Below are 27,083 nucleotides of genomic sequence, written 5' to 3' on the forward strand. Positions count from 1 at the left end.
ATTCAAACATAAGGATTTCTCAAAGAGGCTGCAGTGTGAAACATAATACATGGAGACACGTCTGTAAAGAAAGGGTGACCCATGGAAACCCCAGAAGCAGTGGGGGTGTATCAATGTAGCAAACATAAATTTGTTGTAAGAAGTTATTATTTGTATTATTATTTTTATTATCATTAATAAAAATGTAAATAGAAAACAATAAAATTGACAATAAGCAAATGTAATAGGCAGAATAATTGGAATTTGCTGTCAGTCTCTGTGTGATTATAAATTCCTTAAGTTCTGGCAGCCTTCATTGGCAACACATGGCAATCTACTTCTGATCCTTCTCTTCCTACATTGTTTACCACAACTGTCCTGGTTGGTTTTCGAATTTCTTTGTTGTGATTGTCATGATATTTTGCTCCCCCTTCCACCCTTCCCATGCCGCCTCTATCTTACATGTCTTTTTGAGATGTGGGTGAGCTGTTTGCATATTATGTAGCTTTTCTAAGTTGAAACAGAGATAGGCAAATGAAATGTATCTCAACTTTTATTTACATTCAACTTAATTATACCTTTGTTTGGTATCATCAAGGTTCCCTCTCTTTTCAACTCGTGGTCACCCAAAACTACTTTTGCCTCACACCTGTAGAGAGTCTCTGCTATCCGGTCTTCATCATGGACCTCCCAGCTCCAGGTCACAGTGGTTAGATCTTCTCCTTTTTCCTCCACCTTTTCCTCAATGGGGTCATCCAACTTTTTAGACCCTCTGTAACAGCTGATTTCAGAAACATGTGGATATGTGTCTTTCATGGAACAGTGCAGATAAAAGATGTCATTTTTCACGCTGTAGTAGAGATGCAGGGATTGTGGTAGGGCTGCAATAAAACATGAATCAGTGCATACAAAAAACATGTAGGTTTTATTGTTGTCCCTAAAAATAATAATTTAAATTGAAAGGCAATGAAAATCTGTCTATCTGATTTCACGTTAACCACTTGATGACCGGAATATTTTCCCTTAATCCCAGACAAATTATCTTTTTTAATTTTGCAATGCATCCATTTAAATGGGAATAACTTTTATTTATTTTTCTATGCAAATTATTGCTTTTATATTGCAATTATATTGATTTTATTCCAGGACAGATAGAGGTTTCTTTTGGTAGCATTATAAACATTAATTAGGTGAGAACAAGCAGAAATAGGAAAATATACTGTCGAAGTCAGCAAATTGGATAAAGTCATTTCAATTAATATCGAGCAAACTTGGTTGTCTTTGTCCGAAATTATGCGCAGAGCACACTACGGCGTGGAAGGGCATATCCAGCCGCAAAACGTGGCAACAACAGGTTTTTACACACATTCACACAAACATACACATTTGTAATTAGTACACATTAATTGTAGTTGCAACACAAAGTTATTTATGTTAAAATATAGCAGTATTTATGTTTAATATTATAAGTTATATGCATTTTAGTGAAACCCAAGGTTCAGGTTGCAGGAACTGTGTCATGTTTAGTATTATTTTAATCCCCTACTCATCAGCAGTTGTCTGGTTCATTCGCTGAAGAGATCGCACATTGCATACTCTAGTTAGTGATGTTAGGGAATAAATGTTTAAAGTGATACCAACTGTAAAATGCTAATAGACTAGTTGAAACTGGATTCTTGGTGGGAAAGTCGGAGCATATCCCCTGGAGAGATGACCCCCACCTTTGGATATTTTGGTTTGAACTGGTCTATGACCTACAGTACACTGGACCTTCCCGAAGCCTGGACCAATAGAAGCAAGCCACACCATCTGAATTGTTTTACTGTATTCACCGACTGCATATAAGCAGGAGCTCTGGGCTTAGTGACCAGTCTTCTTTGACCACAGACTTCAGACCTGAATGACTGTTCACTGGATCCAGAGCGCCTGCGATAAGTAACGGCTGTACTTATTATTATTTCTCATTATTCTGCTACTTTTGGATAATAAATCACTTTGTGCTTTGGAAACACAAATCGAGATTCGACAATCGTTATTGGATAGCGACAAAACATGCATAACAATACAGTTTTCCCTGATTGTTCTCCTAGTTACACTAATGTAGTCAGTGCAGCCACTGAATTTTCCCTCATTATTTAATGGTCCAGTTCTCCTGAGTACAGTAATACCAAATATCTTCATTTATTTTTTTGGCAGTTAAAGGGCCCATGAACAAAAATACGGATGCTGGTCTTGACCTTTTTATTTACCTCGATTTTGCATCATATTGTGTGTGTGTGTGTATATATATATATATATATATATATAGATAGATAGATAGATAGATAGATAGATACAGATATATTGTGACATCATCAGGGGAATAGGTGCCATCTCCTGGAGAAGATGGTGATGAACAGCAGCAGTAAAACACACAAGTCCAGGGGTTTCAGGATAACAGCCACAGCTAGTTTATTCACCAGCTTGCAAACAAAACATAAACAAAATCCTAGCCGTCTGGTTACTAGCTAATACATTTTAGCATCACCCTCTCTCAGGTGTTGGACCATGTGTCCAAACACACACTCATCATATCATTGCTCACCACAGCAGAGTCTCTCAGGAGCCATCTGGCCTCCTCCCCAGGTTGAGAGACTGTTTGCATATTCTAGCTGCATTTTAACAGGCACCTTACAGGTGCAACTCCTGATCATTCTGTTTAGAGACTGGCATATCAGAAGACCCGGACTGGGCCTTATGTGTGGTGCCCACCCTTCTCTTTCTCCATACATAACACCAGGGACCCTAACCATGTTTTGTTAGCGCAGGGAAATACCCATACATCTACACATTCTCCCTGGAGTTGTAACGTACACAATGCTGGAGTTCTGGGACACATATCTCTGCCATTTAGCCTCCTTCCATACATACACCATACTTGCTAACTCTCCTGGAGTGTCCGGGAGACTCCGAAATTCGGGTCAGTCAGTCTCACGGACTCCCGGGAGAGCTGGCATATCTCAGCTGGCATATCTCCTGCATCCCGCTACAGCCACCACTAAATGACGCGATTCTCTGTGATCCGCGTCATTTTGCCCCCGTCCCCCGCGACTAAACGGCATTTTCATAGCAGGGCGGGGCCAAAATGATGCGATTCACCACTCTCCGCCCCCTCCCACCCTCCAGTCTCGCCCCTGTCCCGGAAAGAGATTCTAGAAAGTAGGTAAGTATGATATACACACACGTATATGCAAATATACACACACATGTATATACACACACATATCTATATACATATATAGACACATATTTATATAAATATATCATATATACACACGTGTATATATATATATATATATATATATATATATATATACACACACACACACATATACACATATATATATATATATATATATATATATATATATATATATATATACATAAATATATGTATAGATATGTGTATATACATATATGTATGTATATATATATATATATATATATATATATATATATATATATATATATATATATATATATATACACACACACACCTTTAATGGTGATCTATTGCTACTTACAGGCAAGAGAAAAATAGTCAATGGCTACATCTAAAACATTCAATTGATACCATAGAAATGTTCTAGTGCACTATTTATTAATTATTTATTTAGTGATTCAATTCATTTTTGTTTGGGGTGAGGCAGAAAAAGATAATTTGGCTATACACTTTGTGTTCCTGACTGCCAGTTGGGCCATTTTAGGCATAATTGGTCACACATCTCTGCATGTTTGGGACCCTAGAAGACTGCTAATCCTGATCAACATCTGATTTATCAGATGCTAGTTGAGACAGATGGTAAATGTCTCAATGCACGTAAATATGCTATGTTTTACCTGGCGTAAATTGCAATTTAGGTTTAAGAAAGTTATTTTAATCAAGCAACCACTTCTCAGAACCAAAATAGGAACACACAACATTATCCACAACTTAAATTGTTTTCTTCTAAACTAAATATGTCTACCCTCTGTAGCAGATTGCCAACTTAAGTGGGAGGTGTTTCTATAACAGAGCAGACACAACAGTGTCCATAGATCTCTATGTAGTGTTCAGTCACAATCTTTTTAGCTGATGTACTGTTTTTGGTATGCAGATAGAATATATTTTTTTTCGAATGTAACTATACTATACCAAGCCATTCAGGCCAGACACTATGGGGTTAATATTATTAATATTGCTGTTGTTATCAATGATTTGTAAAGCTCCATAGTGCTGACTATTCATTCCAGGCCAAATTGATCAGGTCAGTCCCCAATACAAACCTGTAACATCCTGGCATTTGCGAGCCATATGATAAGTTTTACAGATCAGGTTTTTCGGAATATGTGGAACATTTCTAAAGTTGACAGGCTCGAGTCAACATGCAATCCATGTGCAATTTTTAATAGGTTACTTAGTCCATGCTATGATGAATTCAGGCTGCCCTGAGGGCACACGGGGAGCTACTTGTTATTAGATAGATTTACCTAATAATAAAGTGGTATACACAATTCCTTCTCAGACAGATATGTAAGCATTTTAAAGGATAGATAGATAGTTGAATCCTACATACCATATACATACAGGTACACAGAAGTCTGTAAACTTTTACTGCTGAAACCTGGACAGGTTCCCACACAGATTTTGGTCCCCTCGGTTGAGATCCTGGCATTTTCTATGGTCTGGATACTGTAGCCAGGAGCAATGAATTGCCCATTCAGGTTGGTGTCAAGCCCTTTCCATGATGTTCTACCCAGAGGACAATTAATGGAGCAGTTCAGTTGTATGGTCCCTCCAAGAGCCACCACTGGATTCACAGGATGCACAGTTAAGCCATACTGAGCTGTATAAATAAAAGCAAACAATATTTCAAGGTGTGCCTTTATCACTTAAAACATAAATAAATAAATATATATAATCAAAACAGACACAAATGAAAGGGTTACCAAATCTTATTGATGCAAAATTTTGTATGGAAAAATCATATCTTAATCTAATAAACAAACATGACCTACTTCTAAAAACTATACAAGAGTGTTTATAGATCTGTTGCCATAATTGCTGGCATATTGATCCATATAGACTGTTACAAGGTATTGGGGCATGAATGTCTCTGATATTGGTTAACACTATATTCATATATCGCTAATACTAAATTAAATTCCCAGTTTGGGTATCTAAAGGGGCCAGTTTTGCTAAACCAATGGATCCTTCATTTATAATCTAATAAATCATAAATCTATTTTAAAAAAAATACAGTAGCTAAAAAGTCTTAATAATTTATCCATAATATTAAGTTATTTTGTTTCATTTAGGTCCTCTAAATGCAGAGTCCTCAGAGAGCGCATACAGAAAACCGTACGTTGACATAATCACTAATATCTATCACGTCCTCTATACATTCGACCCTAAACTGTTTACGATCACTCTGAGGATGATCTAAAAAAATGTTTGACTATAAAAAAATAATGGAAGGGCTATCAGAATTAATAGACTTTAAACTTGGATCCAATAATAACATAGAATATTTTTGAATAATTTGTTGAATATCATATGAATATCAATTATACTCGGAGGTTAATTAAATCGATCTATCATATGATCATTTTTAGATGGTTTCAATTACTTAGATAACATTTCATCACTATCTAAATTAGGGATGTGCACCGGCGACTTTTGAGGTCTCGTGTTTTGTGTTTTGGATCCGGATTTTCGTTATTTTTGGGGTTCGGATTTGTCTCGCAAAACACTTGACGAAAGGTCTCGGTTCGGATTTAAGGTTTTGGATTCGGATTTTTTTTGAAAAAAACATAAAAAGTTTAAAAATCAAGTTTTTGGGCTTATTTTCACTCCTAGGCTATTATTAACCTCAATAACATTCAATAACAAGCATTTCCACTAATTTACAGTGTATTCTGAACACCTCACAATATAGTTATTAGTCCAAAACGTTGCAACAAGGTATCTTTCTGGACTGCGTAGAGGAGTGGGTCACCACAATATATATATTAAAAACCCTGAACTTTTATGATTCGCACCAATAAATGTACCTGGACTGCGTAGAGGAGTGGGTCACCACAATATATATTAAAAACCCTGAACTTTTATGAATCGCACCAATAAATGTACCTGGACTGCGTAGAGGAGTGGGTCACCACAATATATATTAAAAACCCTGAACTTTTATGATTCGCACCAATAAATGTACCTGGACTGCGTAGAGGAGTGGGTCACCACAATATATATTAAAAACCCTGAACTTTTATGAATCGCACCAATAAATGTACCTGGACTGCGTAGAGGAGTGGGTCACCACAATATATATTAAAAACCCTGAACTTTTATGAATCGCACCAATAAATGTACCTGGACTGCGTAGAGGAGTGGGTCACCACAATATATATTAAAAACCCTGAACTTTTATGAATCGCACCAATAAATGTACCTGGACTGCGTAGAGGAGTGGGTCACCACAATATATTAAAAACCCTGAACTTTTATGAATCGCACCAATAAATGTACCTGGACTGCGTAGAGGAGTGGGTCACCACAATATATATTAAAAACCCTGAACTTTTATGATTCGCACCAATAAATGTACCTGGACTGCGTAGAGGAGTGGGTCACCACAATATATATTAAAAACCCTGAACTTTTATGAATCGCACCAATAAATGTACCTGGACTGCGTAGAGGAGTGGGTCACCACAATATATATTAAAAACCCTGAACTTTTATGAATCGCACCAACAAATGTACCTGGACTGCGTAGAGCAGTGGGTCACCACAATATATTAAAAACCCTGAACTTTTATGAATCGCACCAATAAATGTACCTGGACTGCGTAGAGGAGTGGGTCACCACAATATATATTAAAAACCCTGAACTTTTATGATTCGCACCAATAAATGTACCTGGACTGCGTAGAGGAGTGGGTCACCACAATATATATTAAAAACCCTGAACTTTTATGAATCGCACCAATAAATGTACCTGGACTGCGTAGAGGAGTGGGTCACCACAATATATATTAAAAACCCTGAACTTTTATGAATCGCACCAACAAATGTACCTGGACTGCGTAGAGGAGTGGGTCACCACAATATATATTAAAAACCCTGAACTTTTATGAATCGCACCAATAAATGTACCTGGACTGCGTAGAGGAGTGGGTCACCACAATATATATAATAAGAAAACCATCAACTTGTTTGATTCGCACCAATAAATGTACCTGGACTGCGTAGAGGAGTGGGTCACCACAATATATATTAAAAACCCTGAACTTTTATGAATCGCACCAATAAATGTACCTGGACTGCGTAGAGGAGTGGGTCACCACAATATATATTAAAAACCCTGAACTTTTATGAATCGCACCAATAAATGTACCTGGACTGCGTAGAGGAGTGGGTCACCACAATATATTAAAAACCCTGAACTTTTATGAATCGCACCAATAAATGTACCTGGACTGCGTAGAGGAGTGGGTCACCACAATATATATTAAAAACCCTGAACTTTTATGAATCGCACCAATAAATGTACGTGGACTGCGTAGAGGAGTGGGTCACCACAATATATATTAAAAACCCTGAACTTTTATGAATCGCACCAATAAATGTACCTGGACTGCGTAGAGGAGTGGGTCACCACAATATATATTAAAAACCCTGAACTTTTATGAATCGCACCAATAAATGTACCTGGACTGCGTAGAGGAGTGGGTCACCACAATATATATTAAAAACCCTGAACTTTTATGAATCGCACCAATAAATGTACCTGGACTGCGTAGAGGAGTGGGTCACCACAATATATATTAAAAACCCTGAACTTTTATGAATCGCACCAATAAATGTACCTGGACTGCGTAGAGGAGTGGGTCACCACAATATATTAAAAACCCTGAACTTTTATGAATCGCACCAATAAATGTACCTGGACTGCGTAGAGGAGTGGGTCACCACAATATATATTGAAAACCCTGAACTTTTATGAATCGCACCAATAAATGTACCTGGACTGCGTAGAGGAGTGGGTCACCACAATATATATAATAAGAAAACCATCAACTTGTTTGATTCGCACCAATAAATGTACCTGGACTGCGTAGAGGAGTGGGTCACCACAATATATTAAAAACCCTGAACTTTTATGATTCGCACCAATAAATGTATCTGGACTGCGTAGAGGAGTGGGCACTGGGCACCACAATAAAATATATAAAAAACCTTCAACAGGTCTGCATTACACTACACATACGGCTGCTCCTCCATCCTCTCCATCATATACATGTTGGAGTTTTAGCGTGTGACAACCTCTTGTTTTTGATAATGTCAGTGCATTTTGAATATTTTTCAATTTGCCCCACACCACTGAATGTACTTTATCTATGATACGCATCTATCTATCTTGACTGCGTAGTGTGGTGGCCCCGGTACACAATTTGGTACCGAGGCCACAATATAATTAAAAAACCCTCCACGTGTCAGAATTCCACCAAACAAGTATCTGGACTGCGTAGTGGGGTGGCCCCGGTACCCAATTTGATACCGGGGCCACAATACCTCCTCCAAACATGGTACAGACAATTCGTCATTGAGATCCCATCAAGTATGTTAAAGACAGACAGGGTCCAAGTGTTATTGGTTGACTTTGTAAACCAAAAAACTGTCCCTGTTGCACATAGTCGTGCAATGAAGACTGACTTTTTCATTTAAAGGCACCATCTTTCAAGTGTAGTGTTTGTAAGTCTAAGTCATATTATACTTTTGGTAAAATTGGTTTATTTTGTTCCTCTTTATGGTAATTAGTAATAGAATTAAAGTATTAAATAGAATTAAAGTATGAAATAGAATTAAAGTATTAAATAGAATTAAAGTATGAAATAGAATTAAAGTATTAAATAGAATTAAAGTATGAAATAGAATTAAAGTATGAAATAGAGTGGTATAGAGTTGTAGTGTGGTATAGATAGAGTGGTCCCCACAATATAATAATAAAACCCTCAACTGGTCTGAATTCCACCAAACAAGTATCTGGACTGCGTAGTGTGGTGGCCCCGGTACACAATTTGGTACCGAGGCCACAATATAATTAAAAAATTGGGCATCAACTGTCACCGTTGTTTAATATCTGATACATCTAAATATGGACTGCACAGTGGAGTGGCCCCGGTAGTAAATTTGGTGCCGGGGCCACAATACCTCCTCCAACTTCCAAGTGTAGTGTTTATAAAGACAGACAGCGTCGAAGTGTTATCAGTTGGCTTTCTTAACCCTAAAATTGTCCCTGTTGCAAATATTCGTGCAATGGACAGTTACTTTTTTATTGAAAGACTCAAGCTTTCAAGTGTAGTGTTTATAAAATATAAAACACAATACAGTAGTTTTAGAGCACGTCAAAAACTCTTGTTTTAAATTATGACACGGCATTTTACTTTTGGTTTAATTTCTTGAATTTTTTAAAATTTGGTTTTACTTTTTGAACATGGCAAACGACTGTTGATTGGTCATATAATGCCAAAAAAAAAGTTCCAAGATGGAATTGTCCTTGGGCCCTCACACCCACCCTTATGTTGTTGAAATAGGACATGCACACTTTAACAAACCAATCATTTCAGCGACAGGGCCTACCAAACAACTTTGGCTGAAATGATTGGTTTGTTTGGGCCCCCACACCAAAAAAGCTATTCATCTCTCCCTGTACAGACTAAACAGGCTCTACTGAGGCAAGATGTCGTCCTCATCCTCAACCTCTGATTCCTCTCCCCCTACAGTGTGTACTTCCTCCTCATCACACATTATCAATTCGTCCCCGCTGGACTCCACAACCACAGGTCCCTCTGTAGTATCTGGAGGGCAGTGCTGTACTTCATTGAGGAATTGATTATTCATTTTTATAAACATCATTTTTTCAACGTTGTGAGGAAGCAACCTCCTTCGCCGCTCACTGACCAGGTTCCCCGCTGCACTAAAAACTCTTTCCGAGTACACACTGGAGGGGGGACAACTCAGGTAAAATAGAGCCAGTTTGTACAGGGGCTTCCAAACTGCCTTTTTTTCCTGCCAGTAACAATATGGACTGTCTGACATGTCTACTTGGATGGTGTCAGCAAAGTAATCATCCACAATTTTTTCTATTGTGACAGCATCCAATGCAGCGAGAGTAGACATGTCTGCAATGGTTGGCAGGTCCTTCAGTCCGGACCAGATGTTATCAGCATCCCCGCCAGTGCCTCTTTTGGGAAAACTGAGCTTTTTCCTCGCAGCCATAGATGTGGAAGAAAATGAGGGTGGAGCTGTTGGCATGTCACGGTCCTCTTCAGAGGACAATCTCCTGACCAGCAGGTCTTTGCACCGCTGTAGACTTGTGTCCGCCGGAAACAGAGACACAACATACGCTTTAAACCGAGGATCGAGCACGGTGGCCAGAATGTATTCCTCTGACTTTAAAAGAGTGACCACCCTCGGATCCTGGCAAAGCGTACGAAGGGCTACATCCACAAGAGCTACATGCTTGGTGTAATCGCAATGGCTTACCAGCTCCTCCCTCACTTTCTCCAGCTGCTTCTGCAACAGCCTGATCAGGGGAATGACCTGACTCAAGCTGGCAGTGTCGGAACTGACTTCTCGTGTGGCAAGTTCAAATGGCTGCAGAACCTTGCACAACACGGAAATCAGTCTCCACTGCGCTTGACTGAGGCGCATCCCCACTCCTTTGCCTATGTCGTAGGTGGCTGTGTAGGCCTGAATGGCCTTTTGCTGCTCCTCCATCCTCTGCAGCATATAGAGGGTGGAGTTCCAGCGCGTCACAACCTCTTCTTTGAGGTGATGGCAGGGCAGGTTCATGCTTTTTTGATGTGCCTCTAGTCTGCGGTAGGCACTGGCTGAATGCCGAAAGTGTCCAGCAATTTTGCGCGCCACCGCAAGCATCTCCTGCACACCCCTGTCACTCTTGAGGTAATGCTGCACCACCAAATTAATGGTGTGGGCAAAACATGGGACGTGCTGGAAATTGCCCATATTTAATGCCCGCACAATGTTACTGGCATTGTCTGACACCACAAATCCCCATGAGAGTCTAAGTGGGGTAAGCCACTGGGAGATAATTTCCCTCATTTTCTCTAATATGTTGTCAGCGTTGTGCCTCTTATTAAAGCCTGTAATACACAATGTTGCCTGCCTTTGCATGAGCAGCCATTTTGTAGATGCTGCTACTGATGCAGCTGTTGCTGTTGCTGCGGAAGGGGATGCATCTACCCAGTGGGCTGTCACAGTCATATAGTCCTTCGTTTGCCCAGAACCACTTGTCCACATGTCCGTGGTTAAGTGGACAGTGGGTACAACCGCATTTTTAAGAGCACTGAGGACACTTGATCGTACTTCTCTGTACATTTTTGGTATCGCCTGCCTAGTGAAGTGGAATCTCGAGGGGATTTGGTACCGGGGACACAATACCTCCATCAACCCTCTAAATCCCACTCCACTGATGGCGGACACCGGGCGCACGTCTAACACCAACATTGCAGTTACAGCCGCAGTTATACGCTTTGCAATAGGGTGACTACTATCGTATTTTGTGGTCATGGCAAACGACTGTTGGACGGTCAATTGTTTTGTGAAAGACTTAGCGGTCTTACGACTTCCCCTCTGGGAAGATGACCGACTAACAGCAGCAACAGCAGCAGTGGCAGTAGTAGGCGTACCGCTGCAGGATTCCTCGGATGAATCCCGTATTGAGGAGGACTCAGTCTGGCTGCTGACTTGGGCTGCAGGACTGAATCTGATGGAGATTGTGGAGGAAGTTGACGAGGAGGGTGTTGCTGGTGTGTATCCAACTGGACCACGGGATTTAGGTGTCCCTGTACCGATGAGGGTCCTAGCCCCAGTTCCTGAACTAACCACTGAACTATAAAGGTTATTCAGGTGACGTATAAGGGAGGATGTTCCTAGGTGGGCAAGATCCTTACCCCTGCTTATTTGAGCTTTACATAAGCTACATATGGCCATACATTGGTTGTCTGGATTTGGATAAAAATAACTCCATACCGAAGAGGTGCATTTTTTGGTCTTCTGACCAGGCATGACGATGGGCTTTTTCATCCCATGGACATCAGCTGTTTCCCCCCCTGGTGCCTCATTTACAATAACCACATCACCATCCTCATCATCAAGTTCCTCCACAGCGCCAGCTACATCATCAATAGCCTCCTCCCGAGCCACCTCTTCCCGTACAGTGATGGGAAGGTCAGGCTTGACAACCACCAACATCCTTGGACTCGCCTTGTGGATTTGTGATAATTTCTCTTTAGAAGGCAGAGTTGTTTGCTGTTTTGTTGCTGACAGCATAACTCTCTTCAATTTTTTGTAGGGGGGGGAGGAGGAGGAGGGCTAAGATCCGTGGGTGAAGCTGAACCACTAGTCATGAACACGGGCCAGGGCCTAAGCCGTTCCTTGCCACTCCGTGTCGTAAATGGCATATTGGCAACTTTACGTTTCTCCTCAGATGATTTTAAGTTTCTCTTTTTGCTACTTTTTCTTAACTTGGGCTTTTTGGATTTTACATGCCCGATACTACGAGATTGGGCATCGGGCTTGGAAGACGACGTTGATGGCATTTCATCGTCTATGTCATGACTAGTGGCAGCAGCTTCAGCATTAGGAGGAAGTGGGTCTTGATCTTTCCCTACTTTATCCTCCAAATTTTTGGTCTCCATATGTAGCACAAGATACTGCAGAATGTGTGAACTTGGTAATATTGCAGTACCAATGGACTTATACTGCTGGATTGGTTTTGCAAATTTGGTTATAATTATTATATATTTTTTTTTTTTTTAATTTTTTTTTTTTTTTAGTTTTTTTTATTTTTAAAAAACTTGGGAATAGTGGGGAAATAACTATGCCCTTAGAAGCACAGAGCACAGGACACAGCACCACTGGACTGAACAGGACACGGCACAGGACCCAGCAGCACTACGGAACTCAGCAGGACAGAGCACAGGACACAGCACCACTGGACTGATACTGCAGAATGTGTGAACTTTGTAATATTGCAGTACCAATGGACTTATACTGCTGGATTGGTTTTGCAAATTTGGTTATATTATTATTATTATTATTATTATCGTTTATTTGTTAGGCGCCACAAGGTTTCCGCAGCGCCGAACATGGTACAAACAGTAGACTATACAGGGTAAAACAGTACAGGACAATAAACACAAAGTACCAGTACTTCAGAAACTCCAAGCAGGCAGATACAGTAGAGACGGAGCAGAAGAACAGGTATGGAGACAGGAGGGAAGAGGGCCCTGCTCATTCGAGCTTACATCCTAAGGGAGGGTAAACAAAGTCAGGCACAAAAGGGAGCCAGTGAAGCAACGGGGAGAGAGGAAAGGAGCCAGGGGAGAAACAGAAGGGTGAGTGGTTAAGTGGATGGTTGGTAGGCCTTAAGGAACAGGTGAGTTTTAAGTGCCCGCTTGAAGGAGCACAGATTGGGTGAGAGACGAATGGAGCGAGGGAGGTCGTTCCAGTGAAGGGGTGCAGCACGGGAGAAGTCTTGGATTCTAGAGTGGGAAGAGGTGATCAGAGTGGAGGAGAGGCGGCGATCATTGGCCGAGCGCAGGGAGCGGGCGGGAGTGTGAATGGAGAGGAGGCTAGAGATGTAAGGGGCGGTAGACTGAGAGAGAGCCTTGTAAGTGGTGGTGAGGAGTTTGAAAAGGATTCTGTAGGGGAAGGGGAGCCAGTGTAAGGAAAGACAGAGAGGGGAGGCAGAGGAGGAGCGGCGTGAGAGGAAGATGAGTCTTGCAGCCGCATTGAGTATAGAGCGGAGGGGGGAGAGACGGGAGTGGGGGAGGCCAGTAAGGAGGAGGTTGCAGTAGTCGAGACGGGAGATGATGAGGGCATGGATGATAGTTTTGGTGGCATCTTGAGAGAGGAAGGGACGGATGCGGGCAATGTTACGGAGTTGGAAGCGACAGGCTTGGGCAAGGGATTGAATGTGGGGGGCAAAAGAGAGAGAGGAGTCGAGAGTGACACCTAGGCAGCGGAGTTGGGTGACAGAGGAGATAGTGGAGTTGTTAACAACGATAGAGAGGTCATGGTGAGAAGGGAGCCTGGGTGGGGGAAAGACAATGAGTTCGGTTTTGGAGATGTTAATTTTAAGAAAGCGAGAGGACATCCAGGATGAGATGGCTGAGAGGCAGTCAGTTACACGAGAGAGGAGGGAGGAGGAAAGATCAGGAGAAGAGATGTAGAGTTGAATATCATCAGCATATAGGTGATACTGAAGACCGAAAGAGGAGATGAGAGCCCCAAGGGAGGAAGTATAGAGCGAAAAGAGTAAAGGGCCAAGAACAGAGCCCTGAGGGACTCCAACAGGGAGAGGGGAGGGGGTGGAGGAAGAACCAGACGTGGATATGGAGAAGGAGCGATTAGCAAGGTATGAGGTGAACCAGGCATGGACAGAGCCAGAGAGGCCGAGTGAAAGAAGAGTTTGCAGTAGGAGGGGATGGTCCACGGTGTCGAAGGCTGCGGAGAGGTCAAGGAGGATGAGTATGGAGTAGTGACCCTTGGATTTGGCTGATAGGAGATCATCGGTAACTTTAGCCAGGGCTGTTTCAGTGGAGTGGAGGGGGCGGTAGCCGGATTGGAGAGGGTCAAGGAGGGAGTTGTCAGAGAGGTGTCTGGTGAGGCGGCTGCAGACAATCCGCTCAAGTAATTTGGAGGCATATGGGAGAAGAGAGATAGGGCGGTAGTTAGCAAGAGAGGTGGGGTCAAGATTGGGTTTCTTAAGGATAGGGGAGATAAGAGCATGTTTGAATGAGGATGGGACAACGCCAGAGGAGAGTGATAGGTTGAAGAGGTGTGCGAGGTAGGAGCAGGCAGTAGGAGAGAGAGAGCGAAGGAGGTGGGAGGGGATGGGATCAAGAGGACAGGTAGAGGGTGGAGAGGAAAGAATAAGGGAGCGAACTTCTTCACCTGATGTGGGGATGAAGGAGGACCACAGCTGGTTAATGGCGGGAGGTGAAGCGGTGATGGGGGGAGAGTGGTGGGAGGAGGAGATGTTGCGTCTGATGGCTTCAATTTTGGAGGAGAAAAAGAAGGCAAAGTCAGACGCAGAGAGGGAAGGCGGGACAGTGGGAGGGGGGGGGGAGAGGAGGGAGTTGAATGTGGCAAAGAGGCGGCGGGGGTTGGAGGACTGAGAAGAGATGAGCGACTTGAAGAAGGATTGTTTAGCGAGGGACAGGGCAGAGCAGAAAGAGGAGAGGATGAATTTGAAGTGAAGGAAGTCAGCCAGGGAACGAGATTTCCTCCAGAGGCGTTCAGCTGTACGAGAGCACTTTTGGAGGGAGCGGGTGAGTTTGGAGTGCCAGGGTTGGGGAGTAAGGCGACGACGGCGGATAGAAGAGGCCGGGGCGACGGTGTCCAGGGCAGTAGTGAGGGATTGGTTGTAGAGAGAGGACGCCTGATCTGGGCAGGCCAGAGAGGGAAGGGGTGATAGGAGAGTTTCAAGAGAGGCAGAGAAGGAGATGGGGTCAATAGCGTCAAGGTTGCGCCTGGTGAGGGTGGCTTTAGGCGAGGTGGGAGAAGGGGAGGAGGACAGAGAGAAGGAGAGGAGATGGTGGTCAGAGAGTGGGAAGGGAGAGTTGGAGAACTCAGAGAGATCACAGAGGTTAGAGAAGACAAGGTCGAGGGAGTGACCAAGACAGTGGGTAGGGGAGGAGGTCCACTGAGTGAGGCCAAGGGAGGAGGAAAGAGTGAGAAGTTTTATGGTGGCAGGGTCAGTACAGTTGTCAACAGGGATGTTGAAGTCACCCAGTATAATGGAGGGCAGGTCAGAGGAAAGATAGTGGGGGAGCCAGGCGGCGAAGTTGTCGAGAAAAAGAGAGGTAGGGCCAGGGGGACGGTAGATGACGGAGACACGGAGGTGGATGGGGGAGAAGAGCCGAATGGAGTGGACTTCAAAGGAGGAGAAGGAGAGGGAAGGTAGAGTAGGTATGACCCGAAAAGTGCAGTTAGGGGATAGGAGGAGGCCCACTCCCCCTCCTGGACGCTCGTCTGGTCTGGTGGAGTGGGTGAAAGAGAGGCCCCCATAGGAGAGAGCGGCAGGAGAGGCAGTATCAGAAGAAGTGAGCCAGGTTTCAGTTATGGCAAGAAGATTAAGAGAGTTAGAGATGAAGAGGTCGTGAATGGAGGACAGTTTGTTACAGACAGACCTAGAGTTCCAGAGGGCACACGAAAAAGGGAGGGACGAAGAAGAGGAGATATGGATGAGATTGTCAGGGTTGATGGAGCGAGGGGGGGGGTGAGAGATAGGATAGAGAGATATGGGCCCTTGGCGGGGGCTGGGGGAGAGGATGGGTATAGGAAAGGAGCGAGGCGGCATGATGACAGACAGGGGAATAAGAGAACGGCTGGAGGAAGCGGGGAGGAGAGGGGGAGAAGTACAGAGAGGAGGGCAGCGGTAGGGAGTCCGAAGTGGAACAGATCAAATTAGAAGCGGAGACAAAGCAGTGAAACCAATGAAAGCAATGTGGACAATGTAAAAGGAGAAGAGCAGTGGCAGAGCAATAACAATGTGAAGTGGAGGAGAATGAAATCACGATCAAGCGGTGTAGTCAATGTAAAGTGGGGAACAAAAATAAACTTTGTTATAATTATTATATTTATTTATTTTTTTTTACTTTTTTATTTTTTTTTACTTTTTTTTATTTTTTAAAAACTTGGGAATAATGGGGAAATAACTATGCCCTTAGAAGCACAGAGCACAGGACACAGCACCACTGGACTGAACAGGACACGGCACAGGACCCAGCAGCACTACGGACCTCAGCAGGACAGAGCACAGGACACAGCACCACTGGACTGATACTGCAGAATGTGTGAACTTTGTAATATTGCAGTACCAATGGACTTATACTGCTGGATTGGTTTTGCAAATTTGGTTATAATTATTATATATATTTTTTTTTTTTTAATTTTTTTTTTTTTTTTACTTTTTTTTTATTTTTTAAAAACTTGGGAATAATGGGGAAATAACTATGCCCTTAGATACACAGAGCACAGGACACAGCACCACTGGACTGAACAGGACACGGCACAGGACCCAGCAGCACTACGGACCTCAGCAGGACAGAGCACAGGACACAGCACCACTGGACTGATACTGCAGAATGTGTGAACTTTGTAATATTGCAGTACCAATGGACTTATACTGCTGGATTGGTTTTGCAAATTTGGTTATAATTATTATATATTTTTTTTTTTTTTTAAATTTTTTTTTTTTTTTTACTTTTTTTTTATTTTTTAAAAACTTGGGAATAATGGGGAAATAACTATGCCCTTAGAAGCACAGAGCACAGGACACAGCACCACTGGACTGAACAGGACACGGCACAGGACCCAGCAGCACTACGGAACTCAGCAGGACAGAGCACAGGACACAGCACCACTGGACTGATACTGCAGAATGTGTAAACTTTGTAATATTGCAGTACCACTGGACTTTTACTGCTGAATGTGTGAACTTGGTAATATTGCAGTACCAATGGGCTTATACTGCAGGATTGGTTGTGCAAATTTTGTGGTAATTAAAAAAAATTAAAGTAGTTTTTGGTATTTTTTAAAAAAACTTTTTTTTATTTTTTTAAACACAGGGGAATAATGGGGAAATAACTATGCCCTTAGAAGCACAGAGCACAGGACACAGCACCACTGGACTGAACAGGACACAGCACAGGACCCAGCAGCACCACTGACCTCAGAAGGACAGAGCACAGCACACAGCACCACTGGACTGATACAGCACAGCACAGCACAGCACAGCACAGCACAGCACAGCACAGCACAGCACAGCACAGCACAGCACAGCACAGCACAGCACAGCACGAGATCTACCAGGACAGAGGACCACCTAACACACCCTCCCTCTACCCTGATCAATGCCCGAGTGAAGATGGCGGCGACTAGCGGGGAATTTATAGGATCCGAGTATCGCGAGATCCGACAACGGGATTATGAGTCAGAGCCTCAGTTTCACATTTGAATTTGGCGCCAATACCCGGATCTGTCTCGGATCCGACTCGGATCCGCAACGTTCGGGTGGGCTCGGATTTCATAAATCCGAGTGCGCTCATCCCTAATCTAAATGCATTGATTCAATGTAAGCTACTGCTAACAAGTTGTAATATAAGCTACTTGTATTACAACAAACACAATGTTTATGTTTGAAAGCACAAGGTTTCTATCTCACTTATTTATGAACAGTTTCATTTAATTCTGCGAAGCTGTGCTCTAGAGACACTTTTGATCCATGCCTCATGATGATTATTTTTAAAACCTATATGGTTATTGCAATCCATAATTTAATTTTATGACAGGTCTCTGTACTGATGGTATCGATGTGCACCTAGAGGGTGATATCCAGCTAATCTGTGACATGACACCCCCATATAAAAACAAATCAATGGCCAATAAATCTCTCATATAGAACTATATTTTCCCCAAAATCTCTCTCTCATGGGGAAGGAGCAGAAGGATCATTCTCTCCGGTGAGTCCTGTAATAGCATTAGGTTTTCAGTGCAAACAGTGAAAAGCTGCCATTTGATGTATTGACAGCTTTCACCATCCCCATAGAGATCTATGGGAGGGTGGTAACTGGTTTATTCCCGGAGAAATAAGTGATTTCTTTGGTGTTAATCCTTTCATAACATGGGCAAAGTGTTGCCTGAGCAGTTTTGTTGTTAGTATTTTTGATCTTCTTCCATTTATAAATATACCCCTTAATATTTTAAGGGCAGTGCCATGGTTTATATGTTGTCCATAACACCATTAAAAAGAAAATATATTCTACAACAGGGGTTGGCAACCCCTGGCACGTGTGCAGAAATGGCATGCAGCGCCCTGTAGTCTGGAATGCCGACGGGCTGTCGGCGACACTGAACTGATGTGCATGAGCAATAGTTCCCCCCCCCCGGCTCCATTGCGGAACAGATCACTCCTGTGTCTGCAAGAGGTAAGTCGCGTACACACTCACAGGTGGCTAATGTGGCATCAAATTAATTGGGGGCAATTATGTGTGGCTGAACATTAATTGGGGCATTTATATGAGACAAAGTGAATAGGGTCATATTGGCATAAAAGAGCTGTTCACGATAAATAGGCCCCTATGGGGTATATTTACTAAACTCGGGTTTGAAAAAGTGGAGATGTTGCCTATAACAACTAATCAGATTCTAGCTGTTATTTTGTAGAATGTACTTAATAAATAACTAGAATCTGATTGGTTGCTTGTAAGCAACATCTCCACTTTTTCAATCCCTAATTTTAGTAAATACACCCCTATGTCTTTGTAGCTTTATTGCTTTTAACAGAAATAACTTTTGTCAAGCTCCCTAGCCATTTTCATGATGCTAGTTTACATTATGTTGCTATGAAAACACAATCAATAAATTATTTTTAAATGTAGTTTTTGATTTATCAATACAAACATTACAAAGTACTGTGCATAGCATATATAGGGCTATTTGCTAAGATTAAAGTAAATTACATTTTCCTCCCTCAAGTTAACATTTTTTATTTGATTGTATTGTAATTTATTCTGCCCATTTTACATGGTAGTATAAATGGTTTAACACAAAACAAAACTGTAACCAACTGTAGATTGCCTTGTATGTTTCTTTGTTTTTTTTAGTTTGTGTGGCTTGTTTTTAGACTTTTCTCGCATTTTACACTTACTGGTACTGGTTCAAACAAAATAATTGAAAATACCTTTTAAAGTATAAAAAGTTATCTGCCATTCAGCCACTTATTTCAAGTGCTGACTTGTGTTTTGTCATGTTCTTGCCCTCCCCAGCTGTCAATCACAACTACGATAACGGCTAGTTTGTTCCAGCACTTACCATCGGAGCTGTGCATTCAGTTATTGTTTCACTGCTAATCATGGCGGTATCAGGAACCTAGGGAAATCCCAAGGTCTTCCTCAAACAGGTTGAGCTTCACCCCCACAAACATGGATACTACTACAATTAGCAGTGTTGATGAAAGCCTAAGCAGATGCACTTCTCCTGTAACTTGAATAGCGTATTTTAATATCATGGTATGGACTGTGGACTGCTGTACATAATATACACAATGACTGGAATGCTGAAAGCACAGTCTTGTAACAGTTCCATTTGTTTTTGCAAAGGCCCTTTGCGACCTAGGCTCCACTTGGTCTAGAACCAGTCCTGTTTGTTACAGCACATTTAAAACAGTTTACAAAAATGTGCCCATGTACCAGGCAGCAAAAGAGAGACTGTATGGTTCTCACTGTAAGATTTTATTTCTGTGAGTTTATTTTGGAAGCACTAACGTTTGACCCATTTACACTGCCTTAGATGGCACTTGACTTGCCCCTTTCTCTCAGAGGCGAGGTGAGAACCTTGTGCCTGATGCAAAGGATTGTGGTGCCCGAAGGAAGGTTCTCATCTTGTCTCATTGGAAGAACAATCCTGCTCCTTCACTACTCCATGACCATCATCCTAAGGAGTAACCAATGGAGCTTTCACCTGAATCTCCGTCAGTCACAGTAATATTTATAAATATGTATATAAAGTTCAGCAACTTATCATAATGAGATATATTTTAGACAAGTTTTGATCATGTGGGAGACCTTTTTTTCATACACACATCAAATTTCCTGTCAGTGAATCTGCAGGAAGCGTCTCGGCTCCTGAAAGGGCTGATAGCATGGGCAGTATCTCGCTGAATAACTAGGTTAAGCAGAACGTGAAACACTCTTATCAAGTAATGCAACATTTTTATGGATTTCTGTGAATATTACAAGATCCTTTTTGATTTTATACTTGTATATTTTTTTGTGAATGTTACAAAATGTCTTTTTATCTGTGTTGTTTTTTGTTGTCGTGGAATGTTCTTACCACATTTACATGTGAACGCAAGAAAGAAAATGCTGCAGTTATAAGGGGCCTGATTCAGAGTTGGTCGCAATTGGGTGTAATTTATGTAAAAAAAAAATGCTGCCTGGTCGGCAGCAGTAGCATATGCCCACAGTTTACAGCAGGCACAAGTCACAGACAATTGTGTGCCACTGGCAACTATCTATTTTATTTATATCTTTTATGTGTCACAAACTCATTCGCTATTAGACATCAATAAAATGTAAAAAAAAAAACTGTCGCGTGTATGAATTACATTTTTATTTTGCTTAAACACGCACACAAAAGCATAATATATGACAGTATGACAAAGAAAGTACCAATCAGTGCATTCACAAAACAGCCAATCACAAGGTAGTTTGCTAGTGCTGAATACCGTTATCATTATTCGCTATTTGCAGCTGACTCTGCCCACCTGCCAATACTACAGCTTTCTCAGGTGTGTGTGTCTTAGTGCCTTTCTGCATCCATTTGCAATTGCACGAACACACCGTTAATGTACTCCTCCTACATTTGAATGCCCCCATATAGTAAGTATAGTTGCCAACGTTGAAATATAAGTTTGAGGAACGCTTTGCTGGTGAGAACGTGAATTGAAGCCTGTTACATGAGTGCCAGTGTTAATAATATTTTGGTTCACTACACATCATGAAAAGTTCTCTGATTATAATTATAATAAATAAATATTAACTTACAAAGCCCAGAAAACAAGAATAGATGGTGAGAATTTCATTGTATATACAGAATATACTGTACATATTTGGTCATTCCTGAAAACCAGGAACAGATCTTTAAATCTTGGGGCTGTCCCTGGAAAGGTTTGCTCAATGTATTAATTTAAGACTTTAAACTAACATATTGATATAATAGATGCTTAATCAAATAAGTGCGAAAACTTTTCATAAGAATCAAAATTGTGGTTTTAACATAAAATCGTTATTGCTTCACACAACTATATCTGGATCTAAACTAGTAAGGTGAAGAATGGAAAAAAAATATGGCTGCGCTATTTTATGTAAAAGTATTAGTTTTGCACTCACCATTGATTAGAAGGAACAGCTGCAGGAGGATGAGGCAGGTCATATAAGGAGACATGGTGTTGAAGTGTTCTCTTACAAGGGTTCCTTACTTTCTGTTTGCCTTCCTCCTGCTTTCAAATTATATCTCTCCATGTGACCTTTTGTTATAATGGGGACTCTTTGGGATGCAGTGAAACTGAGGTGAAGGGGTGGAGAAAATGGGAAAGAATAATTGACAGAGAATCCTGGAAAGGGAGATGGGGAATTCCATTATGTGAAGTTAACCCATGAATTTCTGCATCTTTAGATCATATTTTTTAATCACGTCAATATCACTTTACAAAATCTGAAGACCTGAATAAACAAGATGAAAGTTCAGTATTGTGCATTATGGGTTAATGAAGACCATTGTCATTTTGTACCTTGTGTAGAACAACTATCTTCACTATATGCTCAGGAATTTATTTTTTACTCCAATGGAAATCTCATAAAATATAGTTTGGATACACCTCAGGTAAGGTAGTCTGTTTTAAGTGTTCTTGTAATGTATTGTCATTAAAAATTAAAGTTTATGGAATTAGCAAAATTATAGCTATCTAAACCTTCAAACCCCACTTTAAGCACCACTTGCTGAGTGTGGCACAGTCAAATTAATATGTAACCCCTGCTTTGCAGTCCGAGTTGAGATAAGAATTACATTTTTACGTACCATTGTCTTTGTTTACGTTCCACTAACTTAATTAGAATGTCTGCTCCTCAGGGTAGGACATGCATTTGTATATCTATTACTTCAAGTACTCTACACTTTTTTTTAAAAAAGCACTGCATACACAGGAGCCATATATAGTTATATTTAACTTCATTGTACACAAAATATACTGTAGTCTTAGATTTCTATTTACATCACCAAAAAATGTAATGCACTTACTATCCTTGTGAACATAGGTAAGTGACTTTCTTAGACATCTTTATATTTACATATTGTGTGTTCTGAGTGGCATCTATAGATAGGAATTTTGGTGGGCCATTCACACTTCAGACAGGCTGTACATTTTCATTCAAACTCACAGTGTAGAAGAATTCTAAGGCCCTATTCTCTAAAATAGGAAGGTCTGGTGATTAATGGTACAGTTATTCTAAAAAGGTTATTTTTTTTTTACTTTTCTCTCCACTACCAGTAGCCACTGGGAAGTGCAGAGTTTCTGCCACTGTATAAATACAGGTATACAGAATAGTACAATTGCCCATTAGTCCACATATGTAGATCTGCACACCAATTAATATCTCTAACAACCAAGCAGATACCAATAGCTGCTCAGTCCTAGGCATCTGGCTTATGAAAAAGATTTGGGATATGTCTGAAAGCAAACCTGAGCAACTTCATAAGAAAAATGTTTTCTCACAAAATTAACATTCCATTGGTTTCTGCAGAACACTCTTTGGGGTATATTTACTAAATTGCGGGTTTGAAAATGTGGATATGTTGCCAATAGCAAGCACTCAGATTCTAGTTACTTATTTAGTACATTCTACAAAATGACAGCTAGAATCTGATTGGTTTCCCTGTTTCTTTCCTCGCATATTCACCAATATCTGTATTTCTGCTTGTACAACTTCCAACTCTTTACCGCTGAAAATACAGACCCAAAGTAGACAACTCTCTGTGTCCCTTTCACTGAAATCAAGTCTACCTCCTCTAATAACACACTTCAATCACATTGCTACGGTCGTACAGTAAAATTGTATTACACAGCAAATTGTGCAATATGCAGTTACAAACACCCACACATTCATAATAAAATATAAAGACACAGGGGGGCCCGATTCACTAAGGAAAGTAGGGCAAAATAAGTAACTTTTCTCCAGAACAAACCACGTTACAATGCAAGGGGTGCAAATTAGTTTATTATTTGTACGTAAGTAAACACTGGTTGTTTTTGTCATGTAGCACACAAATACTTGATAGCTTTATTTTTACACTGAAATTTAAAGTTGATCTAGGACATGCCCAACCCCAACTATTAATCTGTCTCCACATTTTTAATTTACCTCCCCCTCCAATGCAACATGGTTTTGACAATGTGCAAAGCTACTCCTTTTTTTTTTTGCTTTACTTTCCTTAATGAATCAGGCCCAGGAAGAACAACCTTGCAACTGGTATACATCTAACTAAAGAGAGTTCCATTCACACATGTAATCTCCTTTGGAATGCGTTAAAGGAATGGGTACATGTGATAATAACGTGTATTTATTTCTGGGATAAATTATGTAGCTGCCTAAGCTATTGCTCTTATTAGATATATAATGTTAAGTGCATAAACCATGCATGTTGGCTTAGCGGTTAGCACTTCTGACTCACTGCACTAGAGTTAGATTCCCAACCATGGCCATATCTGTGTTCTCCCTGTGTTTGTGTGGGTTTCCTCCCACACTCCAAAAACATACTAGATTTTAATTGGCTGCTATCAAATTGACCCTAGTCTCTCTGTCTGTGTGTATGTTAGGGAATTTAGACTATAAGACCCAATGTGGCAGGGACTGATGTGAGTTTTCTGTACAGCGCTGCAGAATTAGTGGCACTATATAAGATAGCTGATGATGATAGACCTCAATATTCAAGAGTTTCAAATTCTAGAAAATGACCTTGCATATGCAGGGGCAGAAACTTGTGTAATCACCAAAATAAAAATATTTTTGTGTCTCCCTGCCCTCATCCATGCAGACCAAGTGGGTTTCATTCCAGGGTGTCAAGCCCCTGATAATACGAGAAGGATCATCGACTTGATTCATACGGTTCACATCGATATCCTTCCCTCTCTCCTCATGGCGCTCGACACTGAAAAAGCGTTTGAATGCATCTCTTGGTCTTTCATAGAGGGGGTGCTCCGAGCAATGGGGTTCACAGATAGATTTCTGACTGGTATCCTAGACCTCTATCGTTCCCCTTCAGCTACTGTTTCTGCTAATGGTCTGACCTCAATGCCTTTCCTGATTATGAATGGCACACGCCAAGGTTGCCCCCTCTCTCCATTTATATTTGCTCTGACTATTGAGCCATTGGCCGCTAGGATTCGAGATAACCATGAGATAACTGGTGTACAGGTGGGCCCCTCCACCCATAAGATTGCGCTTTATGCGGATGATGTCTTGCTATCCATTACTCACCCCAATACATTGGTTCCTCCTCTCTTGGCCGAGTTAGACCTTTTTGGCTATTTTTCGGGCTACAAGGTCAACCCGGACAAGACTGAGGTACTAGATTTTAATATCTCAGATACAAATTACTTTTGGAGCACTTTTTTTCATTCCAGTCTACAAAAAAATTTAATATTTGGGTGTCTCTATCACCAAACACTATCAGGCTAATTTCCCCCGCCTCCTTGGCCAAATAAAATCTGATTTGACAGCTTGGTCCCAACTTTATATCTCTTGGATGGGCCGCATAAATGCTGTTAAAATGATTGTCCTCCCCAGATTGCTCTATTATTTCCGAACTCTTCCCATTCGTATTCCGCCCGTTTTTAAATTCCGCCAGTTCCATGTTACTAAATTCGTTTGGTCGGACAGGCGTCCCTGCGTTCGACTCAAAATTCTTCAGAGGTCCCCGCGGGGAGGTGGCCTGAGGATTCCTGATTTCCGTAGATACTACGTCTCTGCCCCGCTTGCTCAACATGTCTTATGGTGTGGACCGATGGATACCAGAGTCTGGTCTAAAATTGAGGCAGAAGATCTGGGACTACTTTCGTTAGCCTCTCTCCTATGGCTTCCTAGGTCACGTTGCCCCAAGCGCTGTCTATTCCATCCGGTTGTGTCACATTCTCTGTCCATTTGCGATTCATCCCTCCCCGATAATTCCGCTATTCAATTTCCCCGATTTTCTCCCAGGTTTTCATCCTAGCTCATTTCGGCCGTGGTACTCGCGGGGAATCAGCTATCTCAATCAACTAACCACCTCTATGACCTTTCCCTCAATTCTCTGACATCCAATCTGTTTCATATTCCCTCAAAACACTTTTACCAGTTTCTGCAACATCGCCACTTTCATAGTGTTGTAAAAAACCGCCTCTCCGCTCAACCCCTCTACTTTTGCTTACGTCAATCTTCAACAAAAGGCCTCATTTCTACTCTTTACTCTGAGCTTGCTCCCTCCACAGTGAATTTTAGAGGCCCGCATGAAGTGGCCTGGGAGAGGGACCTTGGTGAAGAATTACTAGACAAGGAGTGGTCTGAGATATATGAGAATACAGCCTCCAGTTCTATAGGTGTCAGAATTAAAGAGAATGCTTAGAAGGTGCTCTACCGTTGGTATTCTGTGCCCTTGCGTCTTAGTAGAATTCACCCTAACACTTCTGACCGGTGTTGACGGGGCTGCTCCCATGAAGGCACGTTCCTCCACATATGGTGGTCGTGCCCAAAGCTGTCAAGTCTGTGGCGGGAAATTAAGAAACTGATCCACTTAATCCTGCAGATGGACATCCCTCTGGAGCCTAAATTCTTCCTTCTTCCCATGGGAGTTCCCTCGGCATCCCACCATCAGTATAAATTAATCAGACATATTCTCTCGGCTGTTTCCTGTCAAATTGCGGCAGATTGGCGGAACAATCCCCTCCCTCTTTTCAATCTATAAATAAGTTTGGCAGATCCAACGGATGGAATTTATGACTAGAATTATCCGCTACCCCTCGAGAGCCTTCACCAAGGTCTGGGACCCATGGCTATCCTTTGATCAGGTACATCCACCCTTTACCTAACACAGTACCATTAAAAAGCTCAGTCTATTGTTCCTTTTTCTCTTTTTTTTCTTCCACTCATAATAATGGATCTAATCACTCTCCTCTTTCTCTCTTCCTTACCCTGGTTCCCCTCTTCTCCTACCACAAAAACTTTGGGTCACTCTTTATCATTCTTGTTTAAAGCCCAGTTGACAGGAAGAATTTTTTTTTTCTGCTCTGTGCTGGACGCAGTTATCGTGCGATTTGCTCGTTATTATCTACTCGTGTTTTCACGTTGGCTACTGTACTCTTTGTATATGTGACTTTGCTTAATAAAACTTTAAAAAAATTTTTAGATTTTTGTGTAGTGTATGTACTATATGTTAATTTTTGATTTGTTGAAAATAA

The 27,083-nt window shown here is 41.5% G+C and overlaps 1 protein-coding gene across 1 annotated transcript in view; it reads right to left on the reverse strand.

Moving 5' to 3' along the window:
* MADCAM1 (mucosal vascular addressin cell adhesion molecule 1) overlaps positions 1 to 22,220 on the reverse strand; it is a 43,591-nt gene extending 21,371 nt beyond the window's left edge. Inside the window, exons 1-3 of the mRNA XM_075190662.1 lie at positions 21,985 to 22,220; positions 4,575 to 4,844; positions 558 to 860 (exon numbers count right to left, since the gene is read on the reverse strand). Coding sequence (XP_075046763.1) covers positions 558 to 860; positions 4,575 to 4,844; positions 21,985 to 22,039 — 628 coding nt within the window. The 5' untranslated portion in view covers positions 22,040 to 22,220. The remainder of the gene's footprint in view (positions 1 to 557; positions 861 to 4,574; positions 4,845 to 21,984) is intronic.
* Positions 22,221 to 27,083: the final 4,863 nt, after the last annotated feature.

This window comes from Mixophyes fleayi, chromosome 1, assembly GCF_038048845.1.
Source record: "Mixophyes fleayi isolate aMixFle1 chromosome 1, aMixFle1.hap1, whole genome shotgun sequence".
Taxonomy (NCBI): domain Eukaryota; kingdom Metazoa; phylum Chordata; class Amphibia; order Anura; family Limnodynastidae; genus Mixophyes; species Mixophyes fleayi.